This window comes from Lagopus leucura, unplaced genomic scaffold (genome assembly GCF_019238085.1).
Source record: "Lagopus leucura isolate 7727_CA_CO unplaced genomic scaffold, USGS_WTPT01 261-2_obj-0_obj, whole genome shotgun sequence".
NCBI classification, from domain to species: Eukaryota; Metazoa; Chordata; class Aves; order Galliformes; family Phasianidae; genus Lagopus; species Lagopus leucura.
The window spans coordinates 37,219-63,063 of record NW_024963820.1 but is presented as its reverse complement, the minus strand read 5'-3'; the positions used below and the strand labels follow the sequence as shown (position 1 = coordinate 63,063).

General features: G+C 65.0%; 4 protein-coding genes and 2 non-coding genes across 11 annotated transcripts in view; all 6 read right to left on the bottom strand.

Annotated features, from left to right (window-relative positions):
- Positions 1-55: 55 nt before the first annotated feature.
- BAZ2A (bromodomain adjacent to zinc finger domain 2A) lies at positions 56-10,143 on the bottom strand. The gene is given in 29 exon segments (XM_042891640.1): positions 56-237; positions 336-529; positions 622-768; positions 845-977; positions 1,050-1,327; positions 1,413-1,579; positions 1,655-1,810; positions 1,899-2,049; positions 2,051-2,125; positions 2,203-2,762; positions 2,835-2,970; positions 3,062-3,121; positions 3,215-3,377; positions 3,577-3,651; positions 3,727-3,941; positions 4,442-4,696; positions 4,771-4,962; positions 5,040-5,105; positions 5,265-5,326; positions 5,396-5,606; positions 5,682-5,783; positions 5,860-5,968; positions 6,040-6,100; positions 6,190-6,414; positions 6,537-6,746; positions 7,175-7,354; positions 7,611-8,162; positions 8,496-8,636; positions 10,044-10,143. Coding segments are annotated over 28 exon segments (5,022 nt in total). The 5' UTR covers positions 8,635-8,636; positions 10,044-10,143; the 3' UTR covers positions 56-89.
- Positions 10,144-11,135: 992 nt separating this feature from the next.
- On the bottom strand, positions 11,136-14,084 carry ATP5F1B (ATP synthase F1 subunit beta). The gene is made up of 10 exons (XM_042891629.1): positions 13,943-14,084; positions 13,628-13,810; positions 13,138-13,312; positions 12,878-12,999; positions 12,470-12,654; positions 12,232-12,390; positions 11,982-12,104; positions 11,690-11,902; positions 11,401-11,602; positions 11,136-11,317 (listed from the first exon to the last, which is right to left on the bottom strand). The coding sequence occupies exons 1-10, from the start codon at positions 14,082-14,084 to the stop codon at positions 11,220-11,222; spliced, it is 1,602 nt and encodes a 533-aa protein (XP_042747563.1). The 3' UTR covers positions 11,136-11,219.
- On the bottom strand, positions 12,724-12,796 carry LOC122191381. The gene has a single exon (XR_006182394.1). It is a non-coding gene; the product is annotated as a small nucleolar RNA SNORD59 (small nucleolar RNA).
- On the bottom strand, positions 13,514-13,588 carry LOC122191382. Its single transcript, XR_006182395.1, has one exon. It is a non-coding gene; the product is annotated as a small nucleolar RNA SNORD59 (small nucleolar RNA).
- A 447-nt stretch (positions 14,085-14,531) lies between the features above and the next one.
- PTGES3 (prostaglandin E synthase 3) lies at positions 14,532-21,172 on the bottom strand. Of its 2 annotated transcripts, none has more exons than XM_042891631.1 (8): positions 21,080-21,172; positions 17,830-17,943; positions 17,630-17,699; positions 17,039-17,137; positions 16,760-16,849; positions 16,274-16,336; positions 15,859-15,883; positions 14,532-15,352 (listed from the first exon to the last, which is right to left on the bottom strand). In XM_042891631.1, coding segments are annotated over exons 1-8 (483 nt in total). In that variant the 5' UTR covers positions 21,082-21,172; the 3' UTR covers positions 14,532-15,332. The 2 variants fall into 2 exon arrangements, with proteins under 2 accessions (XP_042747565.1, XP_042747564.1); XM_042891630.1 differs by lacking the exon at positions 21,080-21,172 and adding an exon at positions 20,334-20,658.
- A 344-nt stretch (positions 21,173-21,516) lies between these two features.
- Positions 21,517-25,845, bottom strand: part of NACA (nascent polypeptide associated complex subunit alpha) — an 8,974-nt gene continuing 4,645 nt past the window's right edge. For 2 of the 5 annotated variants that reach the window (XM_042891624.1, XM_042891625.1), the window contains 6 exons: positions 23,272-23,357; positions 23,084-23,161; positions 22,495-22,641; positions 22,086-22,214; positions 21,746-21,868; positions 21,517-21,651 (listed from right to left, as the gene is read on the bottom strand). In XM_042891624.1, the coding sequence (XP_042747558.1) occupies positions 21,637-21,651; positions 21,746-21,868; positions 22,086-22,214; positions 22,495-22,641; positions 23,084-23,161; positions 23,272-23,357 (578 nt within the window). In that variant the 3' untranslated portion in view covers positions 21,517-21,636. Of the gene's footprint in view, positions 21,652-21,745; positions 21,869-22,085; positions 22,215-22,494; positions 22,642-23,083; positions 23,162-23,271; positions 23,358-24,623; positions 25,826-25,845 lie in introns of those variants that run through there. The other 3 variants (XM_042891620.1, XM_042891622.1, XM_042891623.1) reach the window with 3 other exon arrangements.

The window sequence follows — 25,845 nt, the reverse complement described above, 5'->3', positions numbered from 1 at the left end:
GAGAGACTGGGGGGCACGCAATGGGGGGGGGGTTAAGGGGGTCACAGAGGGGAGAGAAGTCGCGGGGGGTCACAGGAGGAGCGCTGCACTCACCCGCCCCGCAGCAGCCGCACTCGCATGGTGCCAAAGTCCATGGGGTGTTTGATGATGCGGCGGTAGCCGGGCACCAGGCGGGGGTTGACGGGCTCCAGGAAGGGCCAGGCGTCCTCGTGCGCCTCCATCTCCATCAGGATGATCCTGGAGGGGGGGAGGGATGGGAGCTGGGTGGAGGGGGGGGGGGGGGGGGGGGGGGCGGCTCCGGGGTTGCGGCCCCACACCCCGACCGTGCCACTCACTCGCAGAAGGTCAGATCGCCGGGGGGGCCCCGCGGGGGGGCTGCACGCCGTTTGGCCGGGGACGCCCCCTCGGGACGCCGCGACGACGCCCTGCGGCGCGGGCTGCCGTCCTCCACTGCGCCCCCCCCGGGCACGCGGCCTCGCTTCCGCTTCTTCCCCCGCCGCGGGGTGAGGGGCTCCGGGTACTGCTGTGCCTGGGGGAGTTGGGGGGATACGAGCGAGTTGGGGGGTCACCAACGGCGCGCGGCCCCGACGGCGGCACCGCACGGCCCGGACCGCCCCGTACCCGCGAGACGCAGACCGAGCAGAACCAGTCGCCCTCGGGCACGGCCGCCATGCGCGGGCGGTGGCAGTAGAGGTGGCAGCCGCGGTCGCAGCCATCGCACAGCAGCAGGTTCTCGTCGTCGTCCCCGCGCCGGCACACCAGGCACGTCTGGAAGGGTCGAGGGGCTCAGGACGGTGCTCCCCCGCCCCCCCCGGTCGCCCCCGTGCCGGCAGCGCGCTCTCACCACTTTGTTGACGGACTTCTCCCACGCGATGGAGCGCTCCAGCTGGTGGATGCACAGCGACACCTGAGCTGCGCTGCGGCACCGCTCCAACGTCTGCCGCCACGTCCGCACGCGGGGGGTGATTTCGTAGGCACTGCGGGGGGGACGGCGAGGCCCGCCCCGCGCCGGGGGGGGGCCGTGGGGGTGGAGAGGTCGGGGGGCTCACATCTCCGTAGGGCTCAGCTCCTCGGGGCCGCTCAGCACCGCCTTCTCCAGCACCACCTCGTGCGGCGCCCACAGCGGCTCCTTCAGGTAGCGCCGCTCCACGTTCTGCTCCAGCGCCGCCAGGCGCAGCACCGCCAGGTCCAGAGGGTTGGTGTCCTCGCGGCGCGGGGGCAGCCCGTCCCGCCGGCTGCGCACCGTGATGTCCTCCAGAGGCTCCACTTTGTGCTCGCAGTACCGCAGGTCAGCGCGCGTGGAGTCGGGGCTGGGGCACGTCCACCCCTACGGGACGGAGGTGCTCGGGGCCGAGACCCTCCTGCAGGGCAGAGATCCCCCCCCCCCCCTGCTCTCGGGGACCCCCACCTACCCGGATCTGCAGGTCGGCCATCAGCACACGCTGCTCCAGCTCCTCCACCCACTGCAGCACCGACAGGTCGGCCTCGTACGTCCTCTCCATCACCGACCACTGGGCCAACGCTTCCTGAGACGCGGCGGTGACGGCGGCCGCCTCGGGGCGGGGATGGAAGATGGGGTCTGGGGGCACACGAAGAGGTCGGCAGTGGGGACGCAGATCCACACCCAAGCCCGCAGTCCACAGCCACCCCGTACCCGTGGCAGCACGCAGGCAGACCTCCCGCAGGTACTCCCTGTGCTTGGTCAGGTGTTTGTGCAGCGCTTTCTCCCGGATGCCGCGCGGGTGCAGCGCTCGCGCCACCGCCTCCAGCTGCTCGGGGTCCTGCAGCCACCACCACCCACTCCGCATCTCTGCAAGGCGGCACCGCGGTCGCATTGGTCCCACGGAGCTGCCCACCTCCCCCACAGCCCCCCCTCGGACCCCAGGCTGCACTCTCACCGGGGGGAACCGGCTGCTCCGTCAGCTGCGTCAGGTACTTCTGCTCCATCTGCTTGAAGAATTTGGTGGGGGGCCGCCCCCGGCGCTTGGGTTGCCCCGGGGTGTCCTGCAGCTTCTCCGGGCCGCTCCGGCTGCGGGGGCAGGCAGGGGGGGGCCCTGGCACCAGCAGGGACTGGGGTGGAGGCGAGCAGAGGGGAGGTGGAGTCATCTGCTGGGAGCCCATTCAGCTGTAGGGACGGAGCACGGTGAGTAGGAGACCCCCACCCATCACTCTTCAGAGCCCCCCATACACTGCAGCACCCACCTGCCTGGCTGAGGCCTTGGGCTGCTCCCTGTGGGGTGGTGGGGGCTCAGCCGAGGAGGGCGTGCGGGGGACTCTGCCATCGCGGGGCAGGGGGCTGAACCACGGCCCCTGCATATCCGCAGTCTCTGTGCTGCTCTCCTCTGTGGGGTCAGATGAGGCCTCGAGGGGCGGCAGCTCCACATCCCCCGCTCCAGGGCTGCTGTCTGGGGTGAGCACAGCATCGGCGAGCAGCGAGGGCTGCGTCTGGCTGAGCCACGACAGGAAGGCGGACTGGCTGAGGTCGTGTTGGCTCTGCCCCAGGGCCAGCGGCTCCTCCAGGGCCCCGTTGATGGGCGGCGATTTGGGGGGCATGGGTGGGGGGACGGGCGGGGGGACGGGCGGGGGGGGCGGCTCCTCTTTGCTCTTCCGTGGCCGCCCTCGGGCGCGTGCGGCCACACAGTTCATGGTTACCCGCTGGGGAACCGGCACCGGCACCTCGGGCTCCGGTGGCTCCTCCTTCACCGCGGGCACCGGGCACGGAGCCTTCTGCTCCGGGGGCTCCTCCGGGCGCTCCTCGGGCGCTGCGGGGAAGGAATGAGGGCAGGTTGCACCATGGGGGCCTCCGGCGCGTCCCCAGCCCCAACCCCGCTCACCTTCCGCCCCCTCCACGAAGATCCCCCCCAGGTGGGGCAGCACCCAGTACCGCCGCCGGTACCGGTCCTGGCCCAGCGAAGCAGCCCGCAGCGTCTGCGAGGAGTGGAGCAGCTTCTTGCGGAAGAACATCTGCCGCTGTGGGAAGGGCACGGGGTGAGGGGCAGCAGTGAGCAGGGGTCACAGCCATGGGATGGGGGGGGACCCACAGACCCGTGCCCCCACTCACCTTAGCCAGCTTCTCGATCTGCCGCTCGAGCTCAGGGATGCTGGAGGTGGACGTGTCGGCCTGGAGGGGGTGAGTGAGGGACCGTCAGGACCAGGGGAGACCCTGAGACCCCGCTCCATCCCATCCCAAATTGCTCCCAATGCCAAACATCACCTCCTCGTCCCGGCGGGAGCGGCGGCCCCGACCCTCCTCCTCTTCCTCCAGCTCCAGCCCTGGCTCCTCACACAGGCGTGAGCTGCGCCGGCGTCGCCCGTCCTCCAGTGCCATCAGCTCTGACTCGGGGCGGCCCGTTTTCTTGGCCAGGGCCACCTTCAACCTGATGGGACACAGCGCAGTGGCAGTGGAGACCCTGTGCAGAGCCCCCTCTGTGCCCAGAGCCCCTTTGAGTCGGGGTTTGGGGAGCGCAGCCCCATCCCTGTCCATGGCATACCCCCACAGCACAGCACAGCCCCATCCCAGGGCACAGCCCCATCCCAGGGCACAGCCCCCTCCCCGCCCCACAGCGCGGCACCCACCGGCGCAGCCGTCCCTCAATGATCCACTTGTTCTTCCTGTAGGCCGACATGCTCTCCAGTGTCTTATCGATCTCACTGCAAGAACACGAAGGGGGGGGGCTCAGCTCCCTGCGGTGGGGGCGCAGCCGGCGCTGCCCCCTCTGCGCTCACCTGATGATGCGGGCGCTGCTGTTGAGCTCATTGACCAGGAAGGCCAGGATGGCAGCTTTGCGCTCCGGCAGCAGCGCCTGGAAGGGTTTGGTGCGCAGCCCTGCGCACAGCTCGGCTTCAGCACCGTGTGCTGTCAGGAAGCAGCGCAGCACCTCCGAGACGGTGTCACGGTTCAGGCTGATCTCTGACACCTTCTCACCCAGGATCTTCAGGGACTGCGGGGAGAGGGAGGCGTTGGGGGGGGCAGCAGCAAGGGGACAACGTGGGGAGAACATCAATGGGGGAGTCAACTCCCAAGGGACAACGGTTTGAAGTTGAGATGGAGGTTGGAGTCCTGTGCTGTGAGAGCAGTGAGGGGCTGAACAGCTGCCCGGAGAGGCTGTGATGCCCCGTCCATCCCTGGAGGTGTTGGAGGCTGGATGGGGCCCTGGGCAGCCTGGGCTGCTGTGAGATGTGGAGGTTGGCGGCCCTGCGTGTGGCAGGGGCTTGGAGCTCCGTGATCCTTGAGGTCCCTCCCAGCCCAACCATTCTGTAATTGTGTGACTGACTGGGAAAACCCAATGCCTGGGGAGGGGCGTCCCCAGATGGGGCTACAGCGTGGGCAGCACGTCCCAAAGTGCAGCGCTCACCCACTGCAGGCCTGCAGCGGCTGCAGCCTCGTGGGCACTGAGGGCATCAGGATGGAGAATGGAGGGACGCAGAGCAGGGACAGTACCTGGCAGTAGGGGGGCAGCCCGGGGTCATAGAGCGCAGCCTGCAGCAGCTGCACCAGCAGGTCCTGCACCGCACCGGCGCTGCTGCCCACCCCCAGCAGCCCCTCCTGCAGCGTGCTCAGGCTGGGGACGTCCCTGCTGGGGTCGAAGCCCAGCACCTTGCCATAGCTCTGCAGGAACTCCACCACCGTCAGGCAGTGGGAGAAGGCGCGGCTGGGAAGCACCAGGCCTGGGATGCGCGAGAAGGTCGGCAGCGGCTGGGGGCAAAATGGGGCGGTCAGGGCAGGGGGGGCAGGGGGGCAGCCCTGCCGGGCCCCCTCCCCATCCCAACCTGGTGGTCCGCCAGGCACATATCCTCCGTCGGCTTCTTCATCTCCTCCAGGATGAGCTGCTGCCGCCGCCGCTCCTCCAGGCGCCGCTGGGCCAGCAGCCCCTTGTCCACCCTGCGCGCCCCTTTGCCCTTCTTCTCCTTGGGCCGCCCCTTCTCCTTGCCCTTCTCCGCTTTGCCTTTTTTCTCCTTGGCCTGGAAGCAGACCCCGGGGTGGGTGGCCCCTCCAGCCCCCTCCCTCCCTCTCTTCCCCATGGCTGCTGCGGACTCACCTTGGTCTTCTTCTTGGCTTCCTTCGCTTTGGGAGCTTTTGCTTCCTGCTTCTGCTTGTTTTTGGCCTGGGTGGAGAAGAGCAACTCAGGGACCGGCAGCAACACAGCCACCCAGTGGTCGGGGCAGGGGGCTGCTCTGTGCCCCGCAGCCGGGGAAGGCTCCGTGTCGGCCACAAGATGGAGGGGCCCTAGGGCTGCCCTGCCCTCCCCAGGCACTGCTCATACCTTCCGCCTCATTTTCTTCTTGATTTTGCTCATTTTCAGCTTGTCCTCGTCACTGAGCACCTCTGCAAGAATGGAGGGGATGGTTGGTGACAGCGAGCGGGCTGCGGGGTGGGCTGGGGGCCGGGGGGTACCTTGGGCCTCCAGCCTCTTCAGCAGCCGTGCGTCCGTCTTGCTCAGCAGATCCACCATCCGGGCCTTGGGGGGCCGCCCGCGGCCGCGCTTCATGGCAGGCAGCTCCTTGGGCTTCGCCTTCTCGGCATTGCGGGGTCGGCCGCGCTTCCCAGTGATGGCTTGGATACGGGACGGGATCTCCTCGGGGCTCAGCTTCACCCACTGCAGACCCTGCAGGAGGAAACCATCAGCCCCAAAGGCAGCAGCCCACAGAGCGGCGCCCTGCAGGGCACCACGAGTGCTCACCCCCGGTGTGTCTCGCTCCTCATAGAAATCCCCCACTGGCATTCGGGGGCTGAAGCTGAAGTGCTCACGGCGGACATCCTGCACCACGTTCCTGTTCAGGTACTGGGGGGCAGGAGGAGGAGGATGAGGAACCCTGGTGGAGTTGGGGGGCTGCTCAGAGCCCAGCCCCCCGCCGTACCTTGATCACCTCCGGGAACTGCTTCATCCTCTTCCCGCACGGCCCATAGTACCACGTCTCTCCCTGCCAGCGGTGGTTTCCCCTTTTGATGCGCACCTCTCTCCTCCACCTGCACACAGAGGAGGCTCAGCCCGGGTCCTGCACAGCCACGTGGGACGTGGATATGGGGACACCACGTACCCGTGCTGCAGAGGGAAGCGCACCTCCTCGGGGGTGGCGATGCGCCTGCGTGGGACATCGCCTGTGGGGCAGAGGGGGGAGCAGCTCAGGGGGCGTGGGGGGGCCCCCGGGCGGGGGGGGGGGGGGGGGGGGGGGGTTCCACATCCTCACCTCCCACCGATGCACTCAGTGGGGCAGCCGCCTCCTTGCTCTCTCCTTCTGGAGCAGCTGAAGCCTCCGTGCAGCTGTCAGCCACCTCCTCCTCCTCGTCCTCCTCTTCCTCCTCCTCTTCCTCAGCAGAAGGACACGGGGATTCGGGCTCCAGTGCAGCGCTGAGCTCCAGAGACCCCGACTGCTCCGGCCCTGCACGTGCGCTGCTCAGCTCTGGGCTGCTGTCTGCAGGGCCAAAGTCAGCACCATCAACACCGCTGCCATCCCTTCCTGCTCCTCCCATAGGAGGCCGCCCCCCCCCCCCGGCGCCGAGCTGGGGCTCAGCACCATGAAGGTGCTCCACGCACCGTGCAGGGGGGGCGGCGAGTCAGGGCTGGGCAGCAGCGGGGGGGCCGGGCGGTGGGCTGCCAGCAGGCTGAAAGGGCTGGCAGCATGCAGTGGGGGGCTGGCGGCAGGCAGAGGGGGGCCGGGCGCGTCGTCGGGGGGCTCCTCCAGGGGGGATTTGTCGCCCACCAGCTGCGCCTCATCCATCGCATAGAGGTCACCGGTGTCGGGGTCTGGGGGGGGAGGAAAGGGACAGAGCGCAAAGAGCTCGATGGGGCAGCAGGGCACAGGGGGAGCCCCCCAGCTCTGCGTGCATTGGGGGCGCGCACAGCCCCACGGCCGCTCAGGGGGCAGCGGGGATGACAGCCCCCCAATGGGCGCCGGGAGGAGAGGGGTTAAGGGAGCCCGCAGCCCCCGGCCACGCCTCCTCCGTTGGGAAGCGGAGCCCAAAATGGCCGTAGCGGCGGCGGCGATGTTCAGCAGCGCGGAAGTTCAGGCGCTGAGGAACAGCTTCGTCACTGCGCTGGGAAGGGAGGCCGGAGCGGAGGAGGGACCGCGCCATCCCGGCCCGCCCTCCGCTGGAGCCGCGCGGCACAGCGGCCATCGCCGTCGCCCCAGAGGGCCGCGCTGCCCCCCGCCCCCAACCCGCAGCCCCCCCTACCTCCGGCCAAGGCCTCGAAGGGCTCCAGGGGGTCCGCGCTCAGCAGCTGCGCGTCCTCCAGCGGCGCGCCCATAGGCGATGCGGGCCCCAGGCTGGCGGTGCTGGAGGTCAGGCCTGGGCTGTCCCGGCCCAGCGGCACCGCGGCGGGCGCTGCGCCGTCGTAAGCACAGAGCTTCAGGTCTGCAGGGAGCAGAAAGCTGCAGGAACAAACCTGCGAGCAGAGCAGGGGCCCAGCGGGCACCAACCCCCCACCCCCCACCACGGCCGTGCGCTGCCCATCGCCCCCAGGGCATGGAGACCCCCAGCTCCCGGCCAGAGGTCTCAACCCCGTGGAGGTGGGGTCCTGAGTGCTGTGGATGGATGGGAACATGGCTGCAGGTGCACCCAGCATGGGCCGACACAACCCCACTGCCACGACCCTGCCGCCGTGCCCTACCTGGCTGCGTGTCCTCCAGCTCCATGCTGCCCACCAGCCCGGCCCCGTTCTCAGCAATGGGGGGCGGCAGCTCCTTGGAGGCCTCAGCATCGTCCGCATCACCCCCCAACTCCTCCTCGGGCAACGGGAAGGGCGGCTCTCCAGAGCCCAGCATCGGGGACGGCTGCGGGGCTGCGTAGAAGCCGGTGGGGCCGTTGGGCATCAGCTCGAAGCTCTGCTCCGGGAAGGAATCGTACAGCTCCTGAGAGTCAAAGTTCAGCCCCATGGGTCCAGACGTGCCGTTGCCCCACAGCTCCGTCCCCCCGCCCCGAAGGTTCGCGCTGTGCCCGGGGGAGGAGGGCCTGGAGCCCCCAGAGACGCCGTTGAGGGGGAACTGAGCGAGGCTGCCGTCCTTGAGGCCACCGGGGGGCTGGAACTGTGTGTAGTCCCAGAGGCAGTCGTAGGGGTGGAGGTGGGGGGGCCCCGAGGAATGCGTGCTGGAGGTGAAGGTCCCTGAAGTAGTGGTGTGAGATACAGTAGAGAAGCCGTTGACATTCATGCCCCCGTTCAGACCTGAGGGAGGGCAAGAGACGGAGGTGTTGATGGTGGGGTTACCTTCAACCCAAGGACGGAGGGTTTGTGGACGGACGCAGGGCTGCCGTCACCCCCAGCCCCGCTGCAGGCTTGTGAGGGATCAGCTCATGGCCAGACCCACACACGCAGCCCCCAATCCGGCCATTTCAGGCTGGGGGCACACAGCAGACCCCACCGGGACCCCCCACCCTACAGCTGTGCTTGGTGGCCCCCCAGCCCTATAGCCCCACAGTGACACGCCAATGCCTCGCACCAAGAACACCAGGCCAGGACCGCTCTGCCGCACAGCCCCACGCCTGCCCCCATACTCACTTTTCCCCTGGGGGGGGAAGCTGAGCGCGGCCCCGTTGCTGTACGGGCTGTCCCCTGAGGAAGGCGCGGTGGGTTTCAGTCCTGAGGCAGTGGGTGCGGGGGGAAGACCCGCATAGCCAAAATGGTTATCAGTGTCCATGGCTGCAGGGGGGTGAAAGGTGCGGGGTTATGGAGATGCCACGACCCCCAGGATCAGCTCCACAGCCACTGCCGTGCCCCGGTGCGCCACGCTGTCACACAGAGGGTCCCATCGTCCCCCCCCCCAGGTCCCTGGGCCCCCAGCACGGCACAGACCGGCAGGTTCCCCCCCCCCCAACGTGCCTGTGACCTTGCAGGGACGTGGCACGGCCCGCCCCCCCTCTGTGCGCACCGCAGTTCCCGGTGCTGTGTGCAGGGATGGTCGCTCCTCGGACACCTCTTCACCCCCCCACCCCCCCCCCCCAGCGGTAGTCCAGCGGTGCCAGAGGGCGCTCAGCCCCATCTCCCCCCCCATCCCCTCCCCCCACCCCCAGGGCTGTGCCCGCAGCTGCTCCGATGGGGACGGCCTCAATTCGCAGCTGGGGACACCGCGCGGTGCCACCTCCGCGGGGACGCGCAGGGCGAAGGGACCCCCGCAGCCCCCCCCACAGCGCCCCCGCACACGGAGGGCACCGAATTCGCCGCTGCAGCGCCAGGCAGGGCCGTGTCGTAACCCGGGCACAGATTTCGTCACGGCCCCATGAGGAGACCGCCGCGGCCCCCCCGGGGGGGACACGTTCCTTCCCCCCCCACCCTCGGGGCTGCCCCGAGGGATGGATTAAAAGCAGAACCCTTGCACCACCCCCCCCCACCGCACTGATGCTCCGGGGCTACCAAAGGTCGGGGGGAGGGGGAGGGGGGGCAGAGCCGGGCAGGTGCTGCTGCAGGCGGGGGGGGAAAACGAATAAAGTCAGAGGATGGGAACGAGCGCGGAGTGGGGGGGGACCCCCTGGCTCGTCCCGCTGCGCCCCCCCCCGGGCCGTCCCAACCCGGAGCGCCGCCCGCTGCCGGCAGAGCGCAGAATTGGGCCACGGCTGAAACCGGAGCCGGGAGCGGGGGGAGGAGAATGAGGCTGATAAAGGGGGGGGGGGGGCCGCCCCAACCCCCCCCCCCCCCCCCCCGGTACAGCGCCGTGTGGCTCCGCGCAGCCGTTCCCGGAGCCGCTTCAAAACAACGCAACGCGGCGCAACGCCCGCTGCCATTTCTCGGCCGCTTCCTGCGGGGAAGGGGGGGGGGGGTCCGGTACCGGGAGAACCGCAGCGAACCGCAGCGAACCGCACCGGGAGCCCTCAGGCAGCCGCCCCCGCGCAGAGGCCGCGTTCCCACCGGAGGGGGAGGGGGGGGGAACCGGGACGGTGACTGCGGGAAAGTGCGTGGGGGAGGAACGGGAGGAACGGGGAGCCGACGGAGCCGGGAGGGGGAGGAGAAAACGGGGGGGGGGGGGGGAAGCCCCGCAGGTCCCAACCGCCGCCCCCGCCGTTACCGACCGCCGCGCAGCGCTCCGCCCGCCGTCCCCCCCGACCCCCGCACCTGGCAGCGGCGCCGCGGGCCCGGCTCACGCGGTGTGGGGCGGGATGCGGCTCCGCATGGCGCGGTCCTTCCGAGCGGACCGGGCCGCAGAGCGGAGCCGAACCGGACCGGGCCGAGCGGCGCAGGGCAGGAAACGCCGCGCGCCGCCGGGCGGTCCCCGCCCCGCCCTCCTCCCCGCGTCACCGCGGTGGCGTCACCGGGAGCGGCGGCGGCGTCAGCGCGGGGCGGACGCGCGCCCACGTGGGGGGGGAATCTCCGCCCCCGGAGGGGTCGGGGAGGGCGGGGGGGGAATCCCCCACGTGGGGCCGCCGCCGTCAACCGGGAGCGGCTCCTCCGCTTCCCCGCTGACATCAGCGGCACCGACTGCGGCGTCGGGGGGAGGCCGTCCCGGCGCGGAGCCCCGATCCCAGCTTGGGGGGGGGGGGGCCCCGGCGTACCACGGCGCGTACCTTCGGGCGGTGCCGGTTCTGGTGCCGGTGCCGCAGGGCCGCCGGGGCTGCGCCGGTGCTCGCGGCCCCGCGTGATGCCAGCACCGCCCCAACCGGGACCGCCCCAATCGCCCCAATGCGGGCCATTTAAAGGGACCGCAGCGCTTTGCAGCAGGGGGGGACTCTTCCAAGGGAACCCCCCCCTTCCCCCTCTCCCCCGCAGGGAACGCCGCGTTTCCCCCACTCCCTTCGGCACCACTCGACCGCAGCCCCCGGGCTGGGGATTCGGTGATCCCACGTAGGGCGGGCCCGGGCCGCCCCCCCGGGACCCGCAGACAAAGCCCCATCTGGCAGGGCCAGGCAGGAGCCCTTTGTGGTGCACGATGGGGTGGAGGGTGGGGGAGGCTGACCTGCCCCCCCGCTGAAGGCAGCTGCCACCGCTCTCCTGCTCCATCCCGCAGCCCCACGCGAGGGGGCCACGCCGGGTGGGTACGGACCCCCAAAAGGAGAGGCCCCGCACTGCTGGAGGCAGCCGGATGCAGCACAGGGCGCTGCACTGCTGCAATTCCCCCCAAGGATTACAGCGCGATGGGGGAGACGGCAGAGGCCCCTCCCAGATGCAGCCCGGGGTGGGGAAGGGCTCCTCTGCACGCACGGCCCGGGCTGTTTTCACCAACGTTTTATTGGAAACCTTAAATACTCGGGGTCTGGCCCCACACGGAGCCGGGAGGGGTGAAGGCGGCCCTGCTCATGCGTGCTCCTCAGCCAGCTTCTCTGCCTTGGCCACCGCCTCCTCGATGGGCCCCACCATGTAGAAGGCCTGCTCCGGGAGGTGGTCGTATTCACCTGGGGGAAAACGCAGCCAGCGGTAGGGGGAGCCGGTGCCAGGCCCAGAGCGCGGTCCCCAGCTCCCCCTGCCCCCTCCTCACCTGCCAGGATCTGCTTGAAGCCCTTGATGGTCTCCTTCAGGGGCACCAGCTTGCCCATGTGGCCGGTGAAGACCTCAGCCACCTGGAAGGGCTGGGACAAAAAGCGCTGGATCTTGCGGGCCCGGGCCACAGTCAGCTTGTCCTCCTCAGACAGCTCATCCATGCCCAGGATGGCGATGATGTCCTGCAGGGACTTGTAGTCCTGGGGACCAAAGCGGGCGGTGAGCAGCCAGGGCTTCATCCCCCCAAAGCACCCGAGGGGTCGCCGCCCCAGCCCACCTCCCCTCACCTGAAGGATCTTCTGCACACCCCGGGCCACGTCGTAGTGCTCGGGCCCCACAATGTTGGGGTCCATGATTCGGGAGGTGGAATCCAGTGGGTCCACAGCAGGGTAGATGCCCAGCTCAGCGATGGCACGGGACAGCACCGTGGTGGCATCCAAATGGGCGAAGGTGGTGGCCGGGGCAGGGTCTGTCAGGTCATCTGCGGGCACGTAGATGGCCTGCGGGGAGGGGGGGCACCGTGGGACAGAGGTGGGCGCCGAGGGGAACCAAGCCCAGAGGGCAGAGCGCTGGCACTACCTGCACCGAAGTGATGGAGCCTTTGCGCGTGGTGGTGATGCGCTCCTGCATGGTGCCCATGTCGGTGGCCAACGTGGGCTGGTAGCCCACGGCGGAGGGGATTCTGCCCAGCAAGGCTGACACCTAGGAGGGAACGGAGCGGGTGAGACAACAAGCAGCACCCCGGGGAAGGGCAGCACTGCTGTGGGGACGGGCCTGATGAAGGCTGGTTGCAGCTGGGGCAGCTGGCTGCCCTGCGGTCAGCACCAACCTCTGAGCCAGCCTGGGTGAAGCGGAAGATGTTGTCGATGAAGAGCAGCACGTCCTGGCCTTCCTGGTCCCTAAAGTACTCTGCCACTGTCAACCCAGTCAGAGCCACCCTGGCACGGGCACCCGGGGGTTCGTTCATCTGTCCATAGACCAGAGCGACCTGGCACGAGAGGAGAGCCAGCATCAGCACAGCTGCTGTGCCCGCGGGCCCCCAGCCCAGCCCAGGCCTCACGCAGCACCTTGGAGGTGGCATCTTTCAGGTTGATGACCCCAGACTCAATCATCTCATGGTACAAATCGTTGCCCTCGCGGGTTCGCTCTCCCACACCGGCGAACACCGAATAACCGCCGTGAGCTTTGGCCACGTTGTTGATCAGTTCCATGATCAGCACTGTCTTGCCGACGCCAGCGCCTCCAAACAAACCTGGGGGAAAGCATGACGCCCTCAGCCCGGAGTCAAACCAGCCACCCCGGCATCTCCCTTCATCCCTTTCCTCCTCAGACAACAAACGTTGCTTCAGCAAGCTCAGTAGAACGAAAGTCAAAAGGTCGCTCATCAGCGAAGGAAGCTGCTGTGTGGGGATGGGCTCCGAGCCTCATGGGGGGTGCAGGGCCTCTGCTCCACCCTCCCCCTGGGGGCTACGCACCGATCTTGCCACCCTTGGCATAGGGGGCCAGCAGGTCCACCACCTTGATGCCCGTCACCAGGATCTCCTGCTCGACGCTCATCTCCACGAATTCAGGGGCTTCAGCGTGGATAGCAGCAAACCTGCAGCACGAGAGGGAAGGAAATGAGCGGCCAACGTGGATCCCTCGGATCCCTTACGGGCAGCAACCGCTGCCAGACCCCGAGCCCCCACTGCCAAACCCCACACAGCACCACGGCCCGGCCTGCAGCATCGCTCACTGTTTCGTTGTGATGGGGCCCCTCTCATCGATGGGTTCCCCGATGACATTCATGATCCTTCCCAAGGTCTCAGGGCCGACGGGGATGCGGATGGGAGCGCCGGAGTCCAACACCTTCTGTCCCCTCACCAGCCCTTCCGTGCCGTCCATGGCGATGGTGCGCACCGTGTTCTCCCCTGCCGAGGGCAGAGTTACCGCAGTGCCCTCGGGCTGACCCTGGGGACAGCTGCACGATTCCTCCCACCCCTGCCAAGAGGACGCTTTGCTGGGAGAGGCACCGAAGGACAAAACGGCGCAGGGAAAACGCAGCCTCTAGTGCAGCCCCTGCGGGCTGCAGCCCCCAGCCCCCCGGCAGCCATCTTTCTCCTCTTCCTCCCCCTCCTCAGATTTTCGTGCGTGGCTTCAGCGAGCTCAGAAGAACGAAAGTCACCGAAATCCATCATCACCGGAAGAGGACCGACCCCCCCCCGATCCCCCCCAGCCCCGCTCACCCAAATGTTGGGCCACCTCCAGCACCAGTCGCGTCTCCCGGCCCTGCACCTCCAGGGCGTTCAGGATGGGCGGCAGCCCCTCGTCGAACTGCACGTCCACCACCGCGCCGATCACGGCCACGATGCGCCCGGTGGCGGAGCCGGCCTTGGCGGCGGGGGCCGCCTGAGCCGCATGGTCCCGGCCTAAGGGAGAGAGCGAGTGGAGGCGGGCGCCGAGGGCCCCTCAGCCCTTAACGGGGCCCGGGAACGGCGCTCGCCGCGACGCCCCCCGCCCGCGTAGGCCCCAAGGTGACCCCGCGGCCGCTCCGCACTCACGCGCGCCGACGGCGGCGGCCGGGCCGGCCCCGCGGCTAAGGAGCGGCGGCAGGAAGCCATGGGCCGGCCCGGCGGCGTGGCGCAGCGCCGGGCGGGCGGCGGAGGCGGCGGCGGCGGAGCGGCGAACCGCGAGCCCCAACATGGCGGCGCCGACTGAGCCCCGCGCTCCGCCCGCCCGACGCGGCCCGCAGGGGGCGGGCTCTCGGCGCGCGCTGCCGCCCACCGCTCGCGCTCATTGGGTAGAAGCCGACCCGCGCCTCCTGCTCTCGCGCTTCGATTGGTTGGACGCGCCCGGCGCTCGTCGCGCCTCCTCACGATTGGTCCGTGCGCCCGACCGTCTAGAAACGCCCCGCGCTGATTGGGCGCTGCGAATAGCGGACTGGCCGGAAGGGGTGGGAGTCAGGCGGCGGAAGCGGCGGCGCACGCGCTCTGCGTGTGTCCTTGGGCCGGGCGCGGTGACCGCCGCCTCCCGCCCCGCTCCCGGCACGCGGACATTTCCCGTGCCGCCGCCCGCCGCCATTTCGGTCTGCGGCACCGGAAGCGGCGCCCGGAGCCCGCGGCCGCGCAGTCAGAGGCAGCGGAGGCTGGGTGGAGTCTTCAACAGTTTATTAGAAAGAATGTAGACATTAAAAAAATTCCCACCGCTCTGAACAGAAATTGAGGTTTGTCAGCCAGGCCGGGTAACAAAGAGCCCCGTCGGGTAGAACAGATGTTGTCACTTGCTTCCATACCAGCAGTGCAAATACATTTGGTCTCACGTACAGATCCACAAGCAACGACGCGGCCCCACGGATCCATGGGGTGGGGGATGGAGTTTGGGCCTCACCCCTCAGGGCGCGGGGCACCGGGACACACACAGCTAACCATTAAATAGCAAACAGAGAGAATTTTGTTTCCTTTTTAATAAAAACATTAGTGAAACACACCTGAAGACACCACAGAGGTATTGCGCAGCTTGTTCAAATTTTGGTGAGCCAAATCCAAGAAGAGTTTTTTTGTTCCGGGCACAAAAGTCAGATTTAACCGTGGGCCACAGGGGGGAAAAAGCCAATCGAGCACAGGATGCAAGGCCTGCTCTGCTATTAGGTCTGCTACGAGGCAAGGAGGCTCTGTAAACTTTATTGCGACTGTTCCGGATCGATTGCCCATACCTCAATTGGTTTTTGGAAGTCTGGAATTCATGCATAACGTCATTTATTGCCTCTCGTGGCTTAAGACTGCCCCGCACAATGGTACACACCTACCATCAGTGAAGCCATTTAAAATGGACTGAAAAAAATGGGTTAAAGGATGCAATATCTCCCCTTAGGGCTATCAACTCAGGAATTCTTATCTCAATTATGAAATGTGATGAAGTTCTTTCCCCAAACCCTGAAGACGACAGTTTTCTTTACTCCAGATCTGGCATTTCTAAAGAGGAGAGAAGAAAAAAAAAGCATTAGTGTTTATAATAATACCAGCTGCAACAAAAACAAAGCCACCAACCGCCATATTGCGGCACAGGCAACGTGAGCAAGCAGACAGAGCCCACAGCCAGGAAAGGCACAGAGCAGCTCAGGGTCTCTGGGCTCAGCGCCGCAGAGGCGGCTCTTCACAAGGAAGCTCTGCGCAGCCACCGCTGGCAGGGCAGGAGTTCAACCGCGGCAGCACTGCAGGCTCTGACGCTCGCCCAGCGCCTGCTGCACACACAGCCGAAGCCGCAGCGGGGCTTTAGCAGCCCAGAAGGCCGCACAGTGCTCCACGCAGGCGAGCGAAGGCTTCGCAGAGCAACATCCCACATTGCGGGGAGGCGCTGGCATCAGCTGGCAGCCCGGATTTCGCGTGACCCCCAGGGCAGCACAGCCGGCCTGCAGCTCCTCCAGCCCCGCGCGCGCGGACTGCTGCACAGGGGCAGAGAAAGGCGGACGCCGACTTACTTTCATCATCACTGTCTGGTGAGTCCTGCAAAGAAAAATGACAGTAAGTGGAGCAGACGATGCTTGGGGGCACCTTCAGAAGCTCAGAGCAGCAAGCCTGCTCTCAGAGCATCTTCCAGGGAAGCACGGGTTCCTCAGGACAGGGCTTGGCGAAGTTTCACCAGCAGCTGCCTGCAGCCCGCAGCAACCAAGCACTGCAACACCAGAGCTGCCTGGACACCGCAAGCACTGGTGCGACTGTCCCCAGCACAACCGAAGGGGCAAACAGCTCCTGCTGCTCAACTGCAGCACTTCACAAACAAGGTCTGGCATCACTTACACTTAGAACTGTGCTGAAGTGGGGAACGCAAGCTTGACTTCAGCAAGTAGCACTGAACGTGCAGCCAGACCCCCCCGGCTACCGCAGAGTACTCACATCATCTGCCCCATCTACTTCTGGTAAGTCTACATCGTCATCTCCACCCATGTTGTTCATCATCTGTTTTACAAAGATAAAAGCCACAGAGTGAAGCCTCACAAACAGGACTAAAACCCCATAAAGCAGCTTAAAATTGTGATAACCAACAGCCACCAGGTTTTTGACAAGCCTTGCTGCTGCTATGCAGAAATTACAAGGTGACCAACACCAGCGGGACACGCATTCATTCCACATTTGATAACGAGCTGCAGTGCCAAGAGCCCACAGCACGACTTCAAGCAACTGCAGTCTGCCCCGAGCTGTAACTTCCTGCCCTGAGCTCCCCTGCTCGTCAGCACTGCACCAAGGGCCTTCCTCCCTGGGTGAGATGGCAGGGAGCAGGAGGAAGGCAGAGGAAGAGAACTCTCTAAAGCCATCTGTCACTGCCTGCCCGCGCACCCAGCCGAACAGAACCCAAACCTCCCGGAATTCATCTTCCCATACCTCAGAAAAGCGATCAAAATTGGACATGTCTTCATCTGAATCATCTTCCCAGTCTTTCCAGTTGTTGAAATCCACGCTGAGCCAGTTGAGCTGTGTGTTAACATACAAAAATGGAAGACAAGCTGTCAGCACACAGGAAGAGAGCTGCCAGCGCTGCCATCCCAACCAGCAGCAAAGCAAGCGGCCTGCCAAACGCTGCACCACTCCAACACCACCCCACCCCCAAAACAGAGGGGCCATCAGGACTGCTGCTACAGCCACCAGGGGGATGCAACCCACCTTTGCCCTCTCTTTTGTTAACCTTGGCCATGCCTGACCAGATTCTCCTTTTCGTAAACAACACAAGATAGATCTGTCTGTTCTTTTATGCTTTGATTCCTGGGGAAAAAAAAACAAGTAGATATTGGTTAGTTTGGTAATCACTGCCACCACCACGAGCTTGTAGCATTCATTGTTTTGAGCCTTAAGTTACTCTCTGTAATGAAATGCACTGTCTGTTCTTAAAGGTACTTCCAGCATTGTAAGAAAGCTGGTCCTTAGAGTGCAAGAGCGCTCAGACACACGAAGTCACCGCGTGGTGTTCGTCAGAACGGCTCCATTACGAGCAGATCTGCATCAATCCAGACATCAGTGCTTCGCTTTTAATCACAACAGTGAGAACTGTGAGCAAAGGCAGCAGGTGAAGCTCCCTGAGCAGAACTCCGTCCTGCCCCAGGGTGGGGAGGACAACAGGAAGCAGCAGCAGCTGGGGAAGCAGCTCTGCTCTGCAGGGTGCAACTCGCTGCAGGAAAGGCAGGCGTGCGTGAGGAAGAGCTGAGCATTCTGCATGCGGCGTTAAGAAGGTGCAGGAGAGCTGCAGAGGATACTTACATTTGGATCAATATTATTAAAAAGGTCGATTTCGTTTAAATGCTTAAAGTTATCGCTTCCTCCAAGACAACTGGAGAGAGAAGAAAAAAAGCACTCAGCAGGGAACAAACGGCATCGATCCAGGCTGGCAGCAGAACTGGCTGCTTCCAGAGAAGACGTCGCCCAACAGCAGCGGCTGCGCCGAGGCGCCCGGCACCCACCTGAACGTGAGCTTGGACTTTTCAAAGTTTACACTGACATCTTTGCTGTCCTCCACGCAGAACTCCACGAAGACGTAGTCCCTCCGGTCGTACCACTTGGCAGAAGCAGGCTGCCTGCAGACACACATCAAGATGCACAGGTCAGGGCCGCTGCTTGCCTTCAGCTTCCCTCTGTTTCCCCGAGGCACAGAGCAGCCCGAGTCAGAGCGCATCTGAAAACCTCCTGCCTGTTCTCAGCTACGAGCTCACCATTAACCACCTTTAAACCACCACAGCCAGCCCCCCCCCAGCACAACATTCCAGCGCTGAGCACGGGGACACCCAGCAGGAGCTGCTGTTGCTATGGCACGGTGAGCACGGACGCTTTGCTCCCAGGCCGCGTTCCAGAGATGTGAGCAGCACTGGAATTTCAATGTTTTGGGCCCAAAGTTTGCTGTTCTGAACCCAGTGGTCGCTTCCTTTGGTATTTACAGCACAGCTCCAGGCAGTGAAGGCACACCAGGACACACGGAACACGGTGCTGCTCTCTGTAGCATCTTCACACCACGAGGCGCTCAGACTCAGCACTGCACTCTGAAGCATTACGGCACAAGAGCCCAAGCAAAGACGGATTAAGTTTCCAGAACGTTCCATCAGGGTGACCGCTGCTAAGCTTCCGCAGCAGATCTCAGCTCCCAGCCCCTTCAGCTGCCGGCACCGCGCTCACCTGCACTGCGACCCGCAGCCACTGCTGCGAGCCAAGGCAGCCCACAGCCACTGCGAGTTCCCTTCTGACTGCGAAGAGCTGGGACCCAGCTGCTGCGATTCGGCTGCCAAAGGCGAGTGAGCAAAACGAGCACCAGGAAAAGGGCTGCTGGGGAGGAAAGCAGGCGGCCCGCAGCCGTGCGCAGCGAGGCCGAAGCGGATCCACTCCGCAGCCATCCCTGCACTGCCCCAAGGCGCTCCGGGTTCAGTTTCTCTGCCTGCAGCCGCGAGAGCAGCAAACACCGCGGGTACCCACAGCCCTGCAGAGCTGCATGCAGCAGCCACCGCTCCGCTAAGGGACAGAGACCCCGCACCCAGTGCGGCCTGTCACCACAACAGCAGCCTCAGTGTCCCCGCCAAGCACAGCGCCGGGGCTCCTGTGAATAGCGAGGAGCCTCTGCACGTGCTGCCGGCGGAGACGTCCCCGACCTTCCTGCGAGCTGCACGCGTTCCTCAGTCGTGCTGCTCCAGCCCAGCCCTGCTGCTGGGATCTTTATTGAGATGCAGCACAAACTGCACTACGGCTTAGCAGAATGAACTCGTGTTCCTAACGGCAAACTTCTGTTACCTCCCCAGATGCTGAAATACCTCACCGTACCACATCAGAACTGTGACAAAGTCTTACAGGAAGGAACCACTCAGCGATTTTTCCCCCCCTCTCAGAACAGAGGCCTTCCCCGGGCTGCTGGATGCAGCACTTGAGGCAGGACTCAGCATGTGAATAGGGCAGCTATGCAGGAATCCCCACCAGAAGCCACCACCCCATGCTGTGCTGCTGCCCACACCGCGACTGCTGTGCGCAGCCCCTGGACGAGCAGCGCAGGTGATTCCCCCACAGCCTCGCAGACCCAGAACCCATTTCCTCACAGCATGGGAAGGATGTCAGGATCGTTAAGCAAAGCCCTGCGCTTCCTCCTCGCTCAGCTGAGCTCATAGTATGAGAGCAGAATAAATTAATTGAACACTACCTCAGCCTTATGCCAACACTGTCAACTCGAGTGTGTGCTCTGGTGACGGATCATCCTCCTGTCCCGACCACACTCAGCTGCTCCAGAACAGAGCAAATAAACGTTACGTCCCACCCAGCAACAAACTGCCAGGCACAAAGCAGTGCCCACTGCAGCAATGGAACCCTCCCCAAACTCCTGGTGGGCTCTCACCACCACCCACAGATTCTGGGAACCTCCTGAACAAACACCGCCACTCTACACCTCTGTTGAACCCTCCTCTCATCATGGAACCACAGAATGGCCTGGGTTGCAAAGGACCACAACGACCATTGAGTCCCAACTCCCTGCTGTGTGCAGTTGCCAACCAGACCAGGCTGCCCAGGGCCACATCCAGCCTCCAGGATTGGGGCATCCACAGCCTCCTTGGGCAACCTGTTCCAGGGCCTCACCGCCCTCTGGGGAAAAACTTCCTCCTCATATCCAACCTAAACTTCCCCTGGCTCAGTTTAAAACCATTCCCCTTGTCCTATCGCAATCCAACGTGGATGGCATCACTGCAGCACTGCACTGGGTTGAGAAGCCCCCTCACACTTTGGTGGGCGCAGCTGGGGGGGATCCTCACACCCTGTGCCCCCGGGTTGAGCTCAGGTCACACTGGGTGCTGCTTGAGGCTATCCGGGATGTTCCCAAAGCTGCCCACATGCTTTTTCTTACCCATTCTGCACACTACAACTCATTGGGAAGGCACATTCCTGTTCTGCAGAGCACCCTGATGGTTACAGACATCATCTGCCGGACAAAGATTCTCACCCCCAGATAGGATCACAAGAAAACCTCCCAGCTCCACATCCAGCGTTACAAGTTCTGCTCTGCATAACTACTTCGGCTTTCATCTCCCAGCACCACGTGGGCCCTGTGAGCACAACCCCGGGCGCAGTGCAGCAGCGCCGAGGTTTCGGGATGAGGCACTCCTCAAAGGTTACACAGAGCATTGCGATGCTTTTCTCCTTTTCAGTCACATCCAGCAGCGCCGGAGCTCAGAGCGGGGCCACGCAGGTGCTAAGGGGCAAAACCACGCCGCTCCCATCGGACGCATCGCCGAGCAACCGACGTTTATCTGCCCCAAGCGCCGAGTCTGGGACAAATAAAATCCGTCGGAACGGCGCCGCCGTTCGCATCGCCTTCAATCACCGCGCTTCTATCGGAACCGAGCCCCCAACGGCCCAGCCCCGGGGGCTCAGCGCTCAACGCGGCCCGGCGCCCCCCCCCCCCCGCCCACCCCCTCCAGGCCCCACCCCGGGCCGCAGCAGCGGGCGGCCCCGCCCCGGTGCCCATTCATCGCGCGGCGGAGCGGCGCGGCTCGGAGCGGCTCCCGGGGCCTCGCGCGGCGCCGTGCCGGGACAGGCCGCGGATCGGGGCCCGCCGCGCGGCTGAGCGCGGAGCTCCCGGCCCGGCGCGGCGCGGCCCCCGAAGGTCAGCGCCGTTCACGCGAAGGCCCGGCCCGGCCGCGGCGCGCCCCGGAGCGCAGCGACCCCCCGACCCCCCCGGGGCCTCACATGGCGAGAGGCGTCGGCGGCTCCGGCTGGCGCTGCTCGGGGCAGGGGGAGGGGCGGCCCGTCCGGCTCCGGGGCGCTCCGGTCCGGTCTGGCGGTGACGCGGCTCGGTGCGGCCGAGGGCTCCGCGGGCTCCGGGCTCGGCGCGGCCTCGGCTCCCACGATGCTCCGCGCGGCGGCGGCGCCCAGCGTCAGTGACGCAGCAAAATACCGCCGCGCCGATTCGGCCGCCTTCGCTGCGCATGCGCGTGCCCCGCGTGTCGCCTCCCGCGCGCGGGCCACGCCCCCTCCCCGTCCCCCCCCTCGCGCGCGCCCGCTCCCTCCTCCCTTCTAGCAGCTTCTCGGCGCGCATGCGCACTGCGCGCGCCGTCGCGGGGGGCGGAGTCGGCGGTTGCCATGGAGACGGGGGGGCGTCCGAGAGAAGCTGCGCCTTCACTCAGTGCGGCTCTATCAATTAACTTTTATTAACTGATAGAAACAGTACAAATTTTAAATTTAGGTTCCTTTAACTCTTCTCTGAAATACCAAAAAAAAAAAAATAGGCTCCTCCTTCTGGACGGCTACATCGTCAACTCCTGCGGAGAGAAAGAGGTGTCAGCAGCCCCCCAGTGACCCCCAAACAGCACAGGGGGATGGGGGTGCAGCCCCCCCCGGCACTCAGCAGCTCACCATTATAGCGTTTACGATGTCGTTGCTGTTGTTCTTCAGGGCGCGGACTGCCTTTGCTCGGGACACGTTGGCCTGGGACATGACCAGCTCGATGTCTTTCACCTCCACACCGGTTTCGTCAACCTAAGCACACAGAATGCGGGTCTGACTGCAGCCGAGCACCGTTGGCTCTGAGCAGCCCCCGCTGTGCCGCCCTAGAGGCACCCTGCTGCCACTGAGGCAGAGGTGGATGGAGGAGAACTCTGTGCCCGCACACAAATCCTGCTGGCTGCCCATCAGACACAACCACGGGCAGGAGGTGGATGGAGAAGCCCTGCGGGGCCGTCTGGGGAAGGCTCACCTCTTCTTCCTCGCTCTCCTCCTGCACGGTGGGGGTCTGTGTGTTTTCTTGGATGTTTGACACAGCTTCTCCTTGCACTTTGAACTTTTCGGCAGCTGCCAGCTGGGCCTGCTGGGACAAGTCTTCAATCTGGAGGAGGGAAGGAGCAGAAGTGAGGCCAGGTCTGTGCAGTCTGACGGCAGCACACGGGTTCAGGTGGGTGAGGCTGAGCTCAGCAGCGCCCACACGCAGCAGCCCCACAGGGATGCAAGACATTGGTGTGGGTTGTGGGCCTGCCTGCGCCACCCCAGGGCACAAATAGGGGTGCAGGCAGCAAGGACAAACCCCCAGCAGCCCTCACAGCTCTGCAGCCTGCCCTGCTGCTGTGAGCATGGAGGAGCGTGGCTGCCTGGAACAGCAGTGAGCTCACCTTTGCTTCTCCAAAGACTATATAGGTGTCTGATGCTGGGCTCTTGTACACGTCTGGTTTTGTGATGACAAAGAGGATGTTCTTGGATTTGCGGATGGTGACTCTGGTTACTCCTGTGACCTGGCGGAGGCCGAGTTTAGACATTGCCTGAAAAACAAATGAGAAAGAAAAGCGGGGGGATGAAGAGGTGCTGAGACAGCTCAGGCCATGATGAGATGTGTCCCCTCATCAGACATCCCCAGGTTTTCAGATTGACACAGCGCAGAGTCCGGGAGGAAACTCAACCCCCAGGACAGGCAAAGATCCACGCCATGGATCCACACCATGAGCTGGAGCCACTCCAGACACAAGGATTTTGCCTGTGAACACGGACATTCCCTTTCCTAGGGGTTTAATGAAGGCAAAAAGTCATACAAACCTCTTGCAGCTCCCACAGACCCTGCTGCTGCAGTGCTGGGTGGGGAGGTGAGGAGCTGCTGCCCCAAATGGCTTCCCAAAGCAAATGCCAAGCACTTGGGGGGGGGTAATATGCCAGACCCAAAGCCAGAGGTTGTCCACACGCACATCTGCCCATGTGCCATCCCCTTACCTTCCGTGCTTTCTTTTCACTCCGGCTCTGTTTTGCTTTGCTAACAGGTTCTTCATCTATTTCAGCTGCTGCTGCAAGCTGCAAGAAGAGCAAACAGGAGAGCGCTGTGAGAACCAGGCAGAGCTGGCGGGGCACAGGGCTCCTCTGACCCCACAGGCACAGGGGTGGCTCCTTGCACCCCTCCCTACCTGTGCCTGCTGTGTCGTGGCCTGTGTGGAGTCGTGCTCTTCGAGCTCTGGTACAGACTCATCGCTGTCAGACTCTGTTCCGGACCCTGCAGAAACGAACACGTCACAGTTCTCAGCTCGGCACCTTGCCAGAAGCTGCAGGTAGCTTCAAGGGACGCAATCAGATCATGGAACCCTAATGCCTTGGTGTCAACTGTCGCTGGGGATTCCAGGTGCTGACACAGTTAAAAAGCCCCAGTGCATTGCCATTAAATACGCTTGAGCAGCACCTGGTGGGAGGAGCTCTCCTTGCAGCCACGAGCAGGGACAGCGGCGGGCCACTCAGTGCCACCGGCTCAGTGCCTCCCGGCTCTCAGCACGGTGGAAGATGCCCAGGAGCGGCCAGAGAAGCCAAAGCAGGGGGTTGTGACCGGCCAGGCGGTGCCCTGTGGGGCTGCTGGAGCTCTGCGTGGGCCCAAAGGCTCGCTCTAATGCCAAGTCTCCCGACCAAAGCCTTGGCCCAGGTAGGGCAGCACCGCCCAGGGCTGTGAGTCAGCAGCAATGCTCTCAGAGCTCCTCAAACCTGTTCAGCAGCTGGTGCTGCAGGAGCTGAGACACGGCACTGATTCAAGACCCAGTCCACCAGGTCCCTGAGGCTGCTGCACCTCTCTGTGACTGGATGACAGGATGATCCGTACTTAGTTTGAAAGCTCTCATCAAAAAGCACCATTTTGGACACTCAGGTCGGCCTCTCCACCAGCTCTTGCACTGCTGCTGCAGCGCACGGAACCTTCCAGAACACTGCACAGCTTTGCCTGCCGTGCAGGAAGGCACAAAGCAGAGCTGCGTGTCTCCAGCCCGCACAGCAGGCTGCCGGTGCGTGCGGCGCTCTCTCATGCAGCCGTTACCCAACTTCACGCCTGTTTCCTTCTCTGGAACCACGCACACAGGAGCCCGCACAAAGGTCCCTGCAGGTTGCTGGGAGATGCCAACGCCCCAGGATGGAGGTGGCACCAGCACGGCCCCCAGCTCTGCACTTGTGGGGGATGGACAGCGGGAAACACACAGCCAACACCGAGCCCACGCAGCTGGGCACAGCGCGGAGCAGCTCTTCCCGAAGCTCCAGCTCAGGCAGCAGTCCCAGCACGCACACAGCTCACACCACGCTCCGTGCCCGAGGACACTGTTAGTGACAGCAGCCTGCAGGCGCCGTGCCGAGCGCCGCAGAGGTGATGGCACAGCCTCGGCCCCCCACCCCCCTCAGCACGGCACACGGACGCACCGGGCGACACGGGGGGCACTCGGGGCCCGTGGTGGGTTAGTATCTGGTGGGCAGCCAGCGACACTCCATGCACACGGCAAACCGTGCTGACCAGCAGTACCCTTGTCGTTCTTCACCATGGGCTGCTTAGGAGCGGGGGCCTCGGCTGCTCGGGGAGAGAGGTCCACCAGGATGGGCTGCAGCGGCGGCTCGGCAGCGGGCACCTCGGGGGGGGATCAGGGGGGGCAGGTCATCATCGTCATCAACTGCAGCACTGGCGGGAATGGGGGCCTTCACGGGAGGCTTGCTTGGGGATGGACGTGGGGCCTGCTTGCTGCCTTTATTGGTGGGGGGCTGCTTCTTGGCAGGGGCAGCGTTCGGCACAGAAGAGGCAGGAGGGGTGGCCTCTGTTTTCTGGGGTGCGGGGGCAGCACAATCGGCTGCTGGCTTTGGGAGGGCACCAGGAGCCCCCGGGGCTGAGGCAGCAGCACCTGGAGCCGGAGGCAGCGTGCCAGGGGCTGCCGGGCTGGCAGGAGCTGCCTTAGCTGCAGGGTGGGCAGAGGGAGCAGCAGGGGCTGCCGTGGCAGCAGTGGGGTTCTTGGGAGGTGCTTTGGCTGCAGCAGGGGCAGAGGAATTAGACTGGGTGGCAGTGGGGCTCTTGGGAGGTGCTTTGGCTGCAGCTGAAGATGCTGGAGCTGCAGGGGCAGGGGGAGCAGATGGGGCAGCAGTGGGGCTCTTTGGGGGCTTTTTGGCCACAGGGGGGGCCGCTGGAGCTGGTGGAGCTGTGGCAGGAGCAGAGGGAGCAGCCTGGGCAGCAGCAGGGCTCTTGGGGGGCTTTTTGGCTGCAGCTTGGGCTGGTGCAGCAGAGGCAGAGGGGGCAGCAGCAGAGCTCTTTGGGGGCTTTTTGGCTGCAGTGGGGGCAGCTGGAGCTGCAGGACTTGGTGGAGCTGCTGCAGCAGAGGGAGACGATGTGGCAGCAGCGGAGCTCTTTGGGGACTTCTTGCCTGCAGGGGGTGCAGCTGGAGCGGCCAGCACAGGTGTGACAGGTGGGGAGCTGGCAGGGACAGAGGGGGCAGCAGCTGGGCTCCCAGGAGCTGCTTTGGCTGCAGAGGGGGCAGCTGGAGGAACTGCAGGAGCTGGTGCAGCAGTAACAGGGCTCTGGGAAGCCACTTTGTTGGCAGCAGGGGCAGCTGCAGCTTGGGGAGCTGCAGGAACTGCAGCAGCAGAGACAGAGGGCGTAGTGACTGGGCTCTGGGGAGCTGCTTTGGTGGCAGCAGGGGCAGCTGCAGGAGCTGGAGTGGCAGCAGAAGGACTCTGGGGAGCTGCTTTGGTGG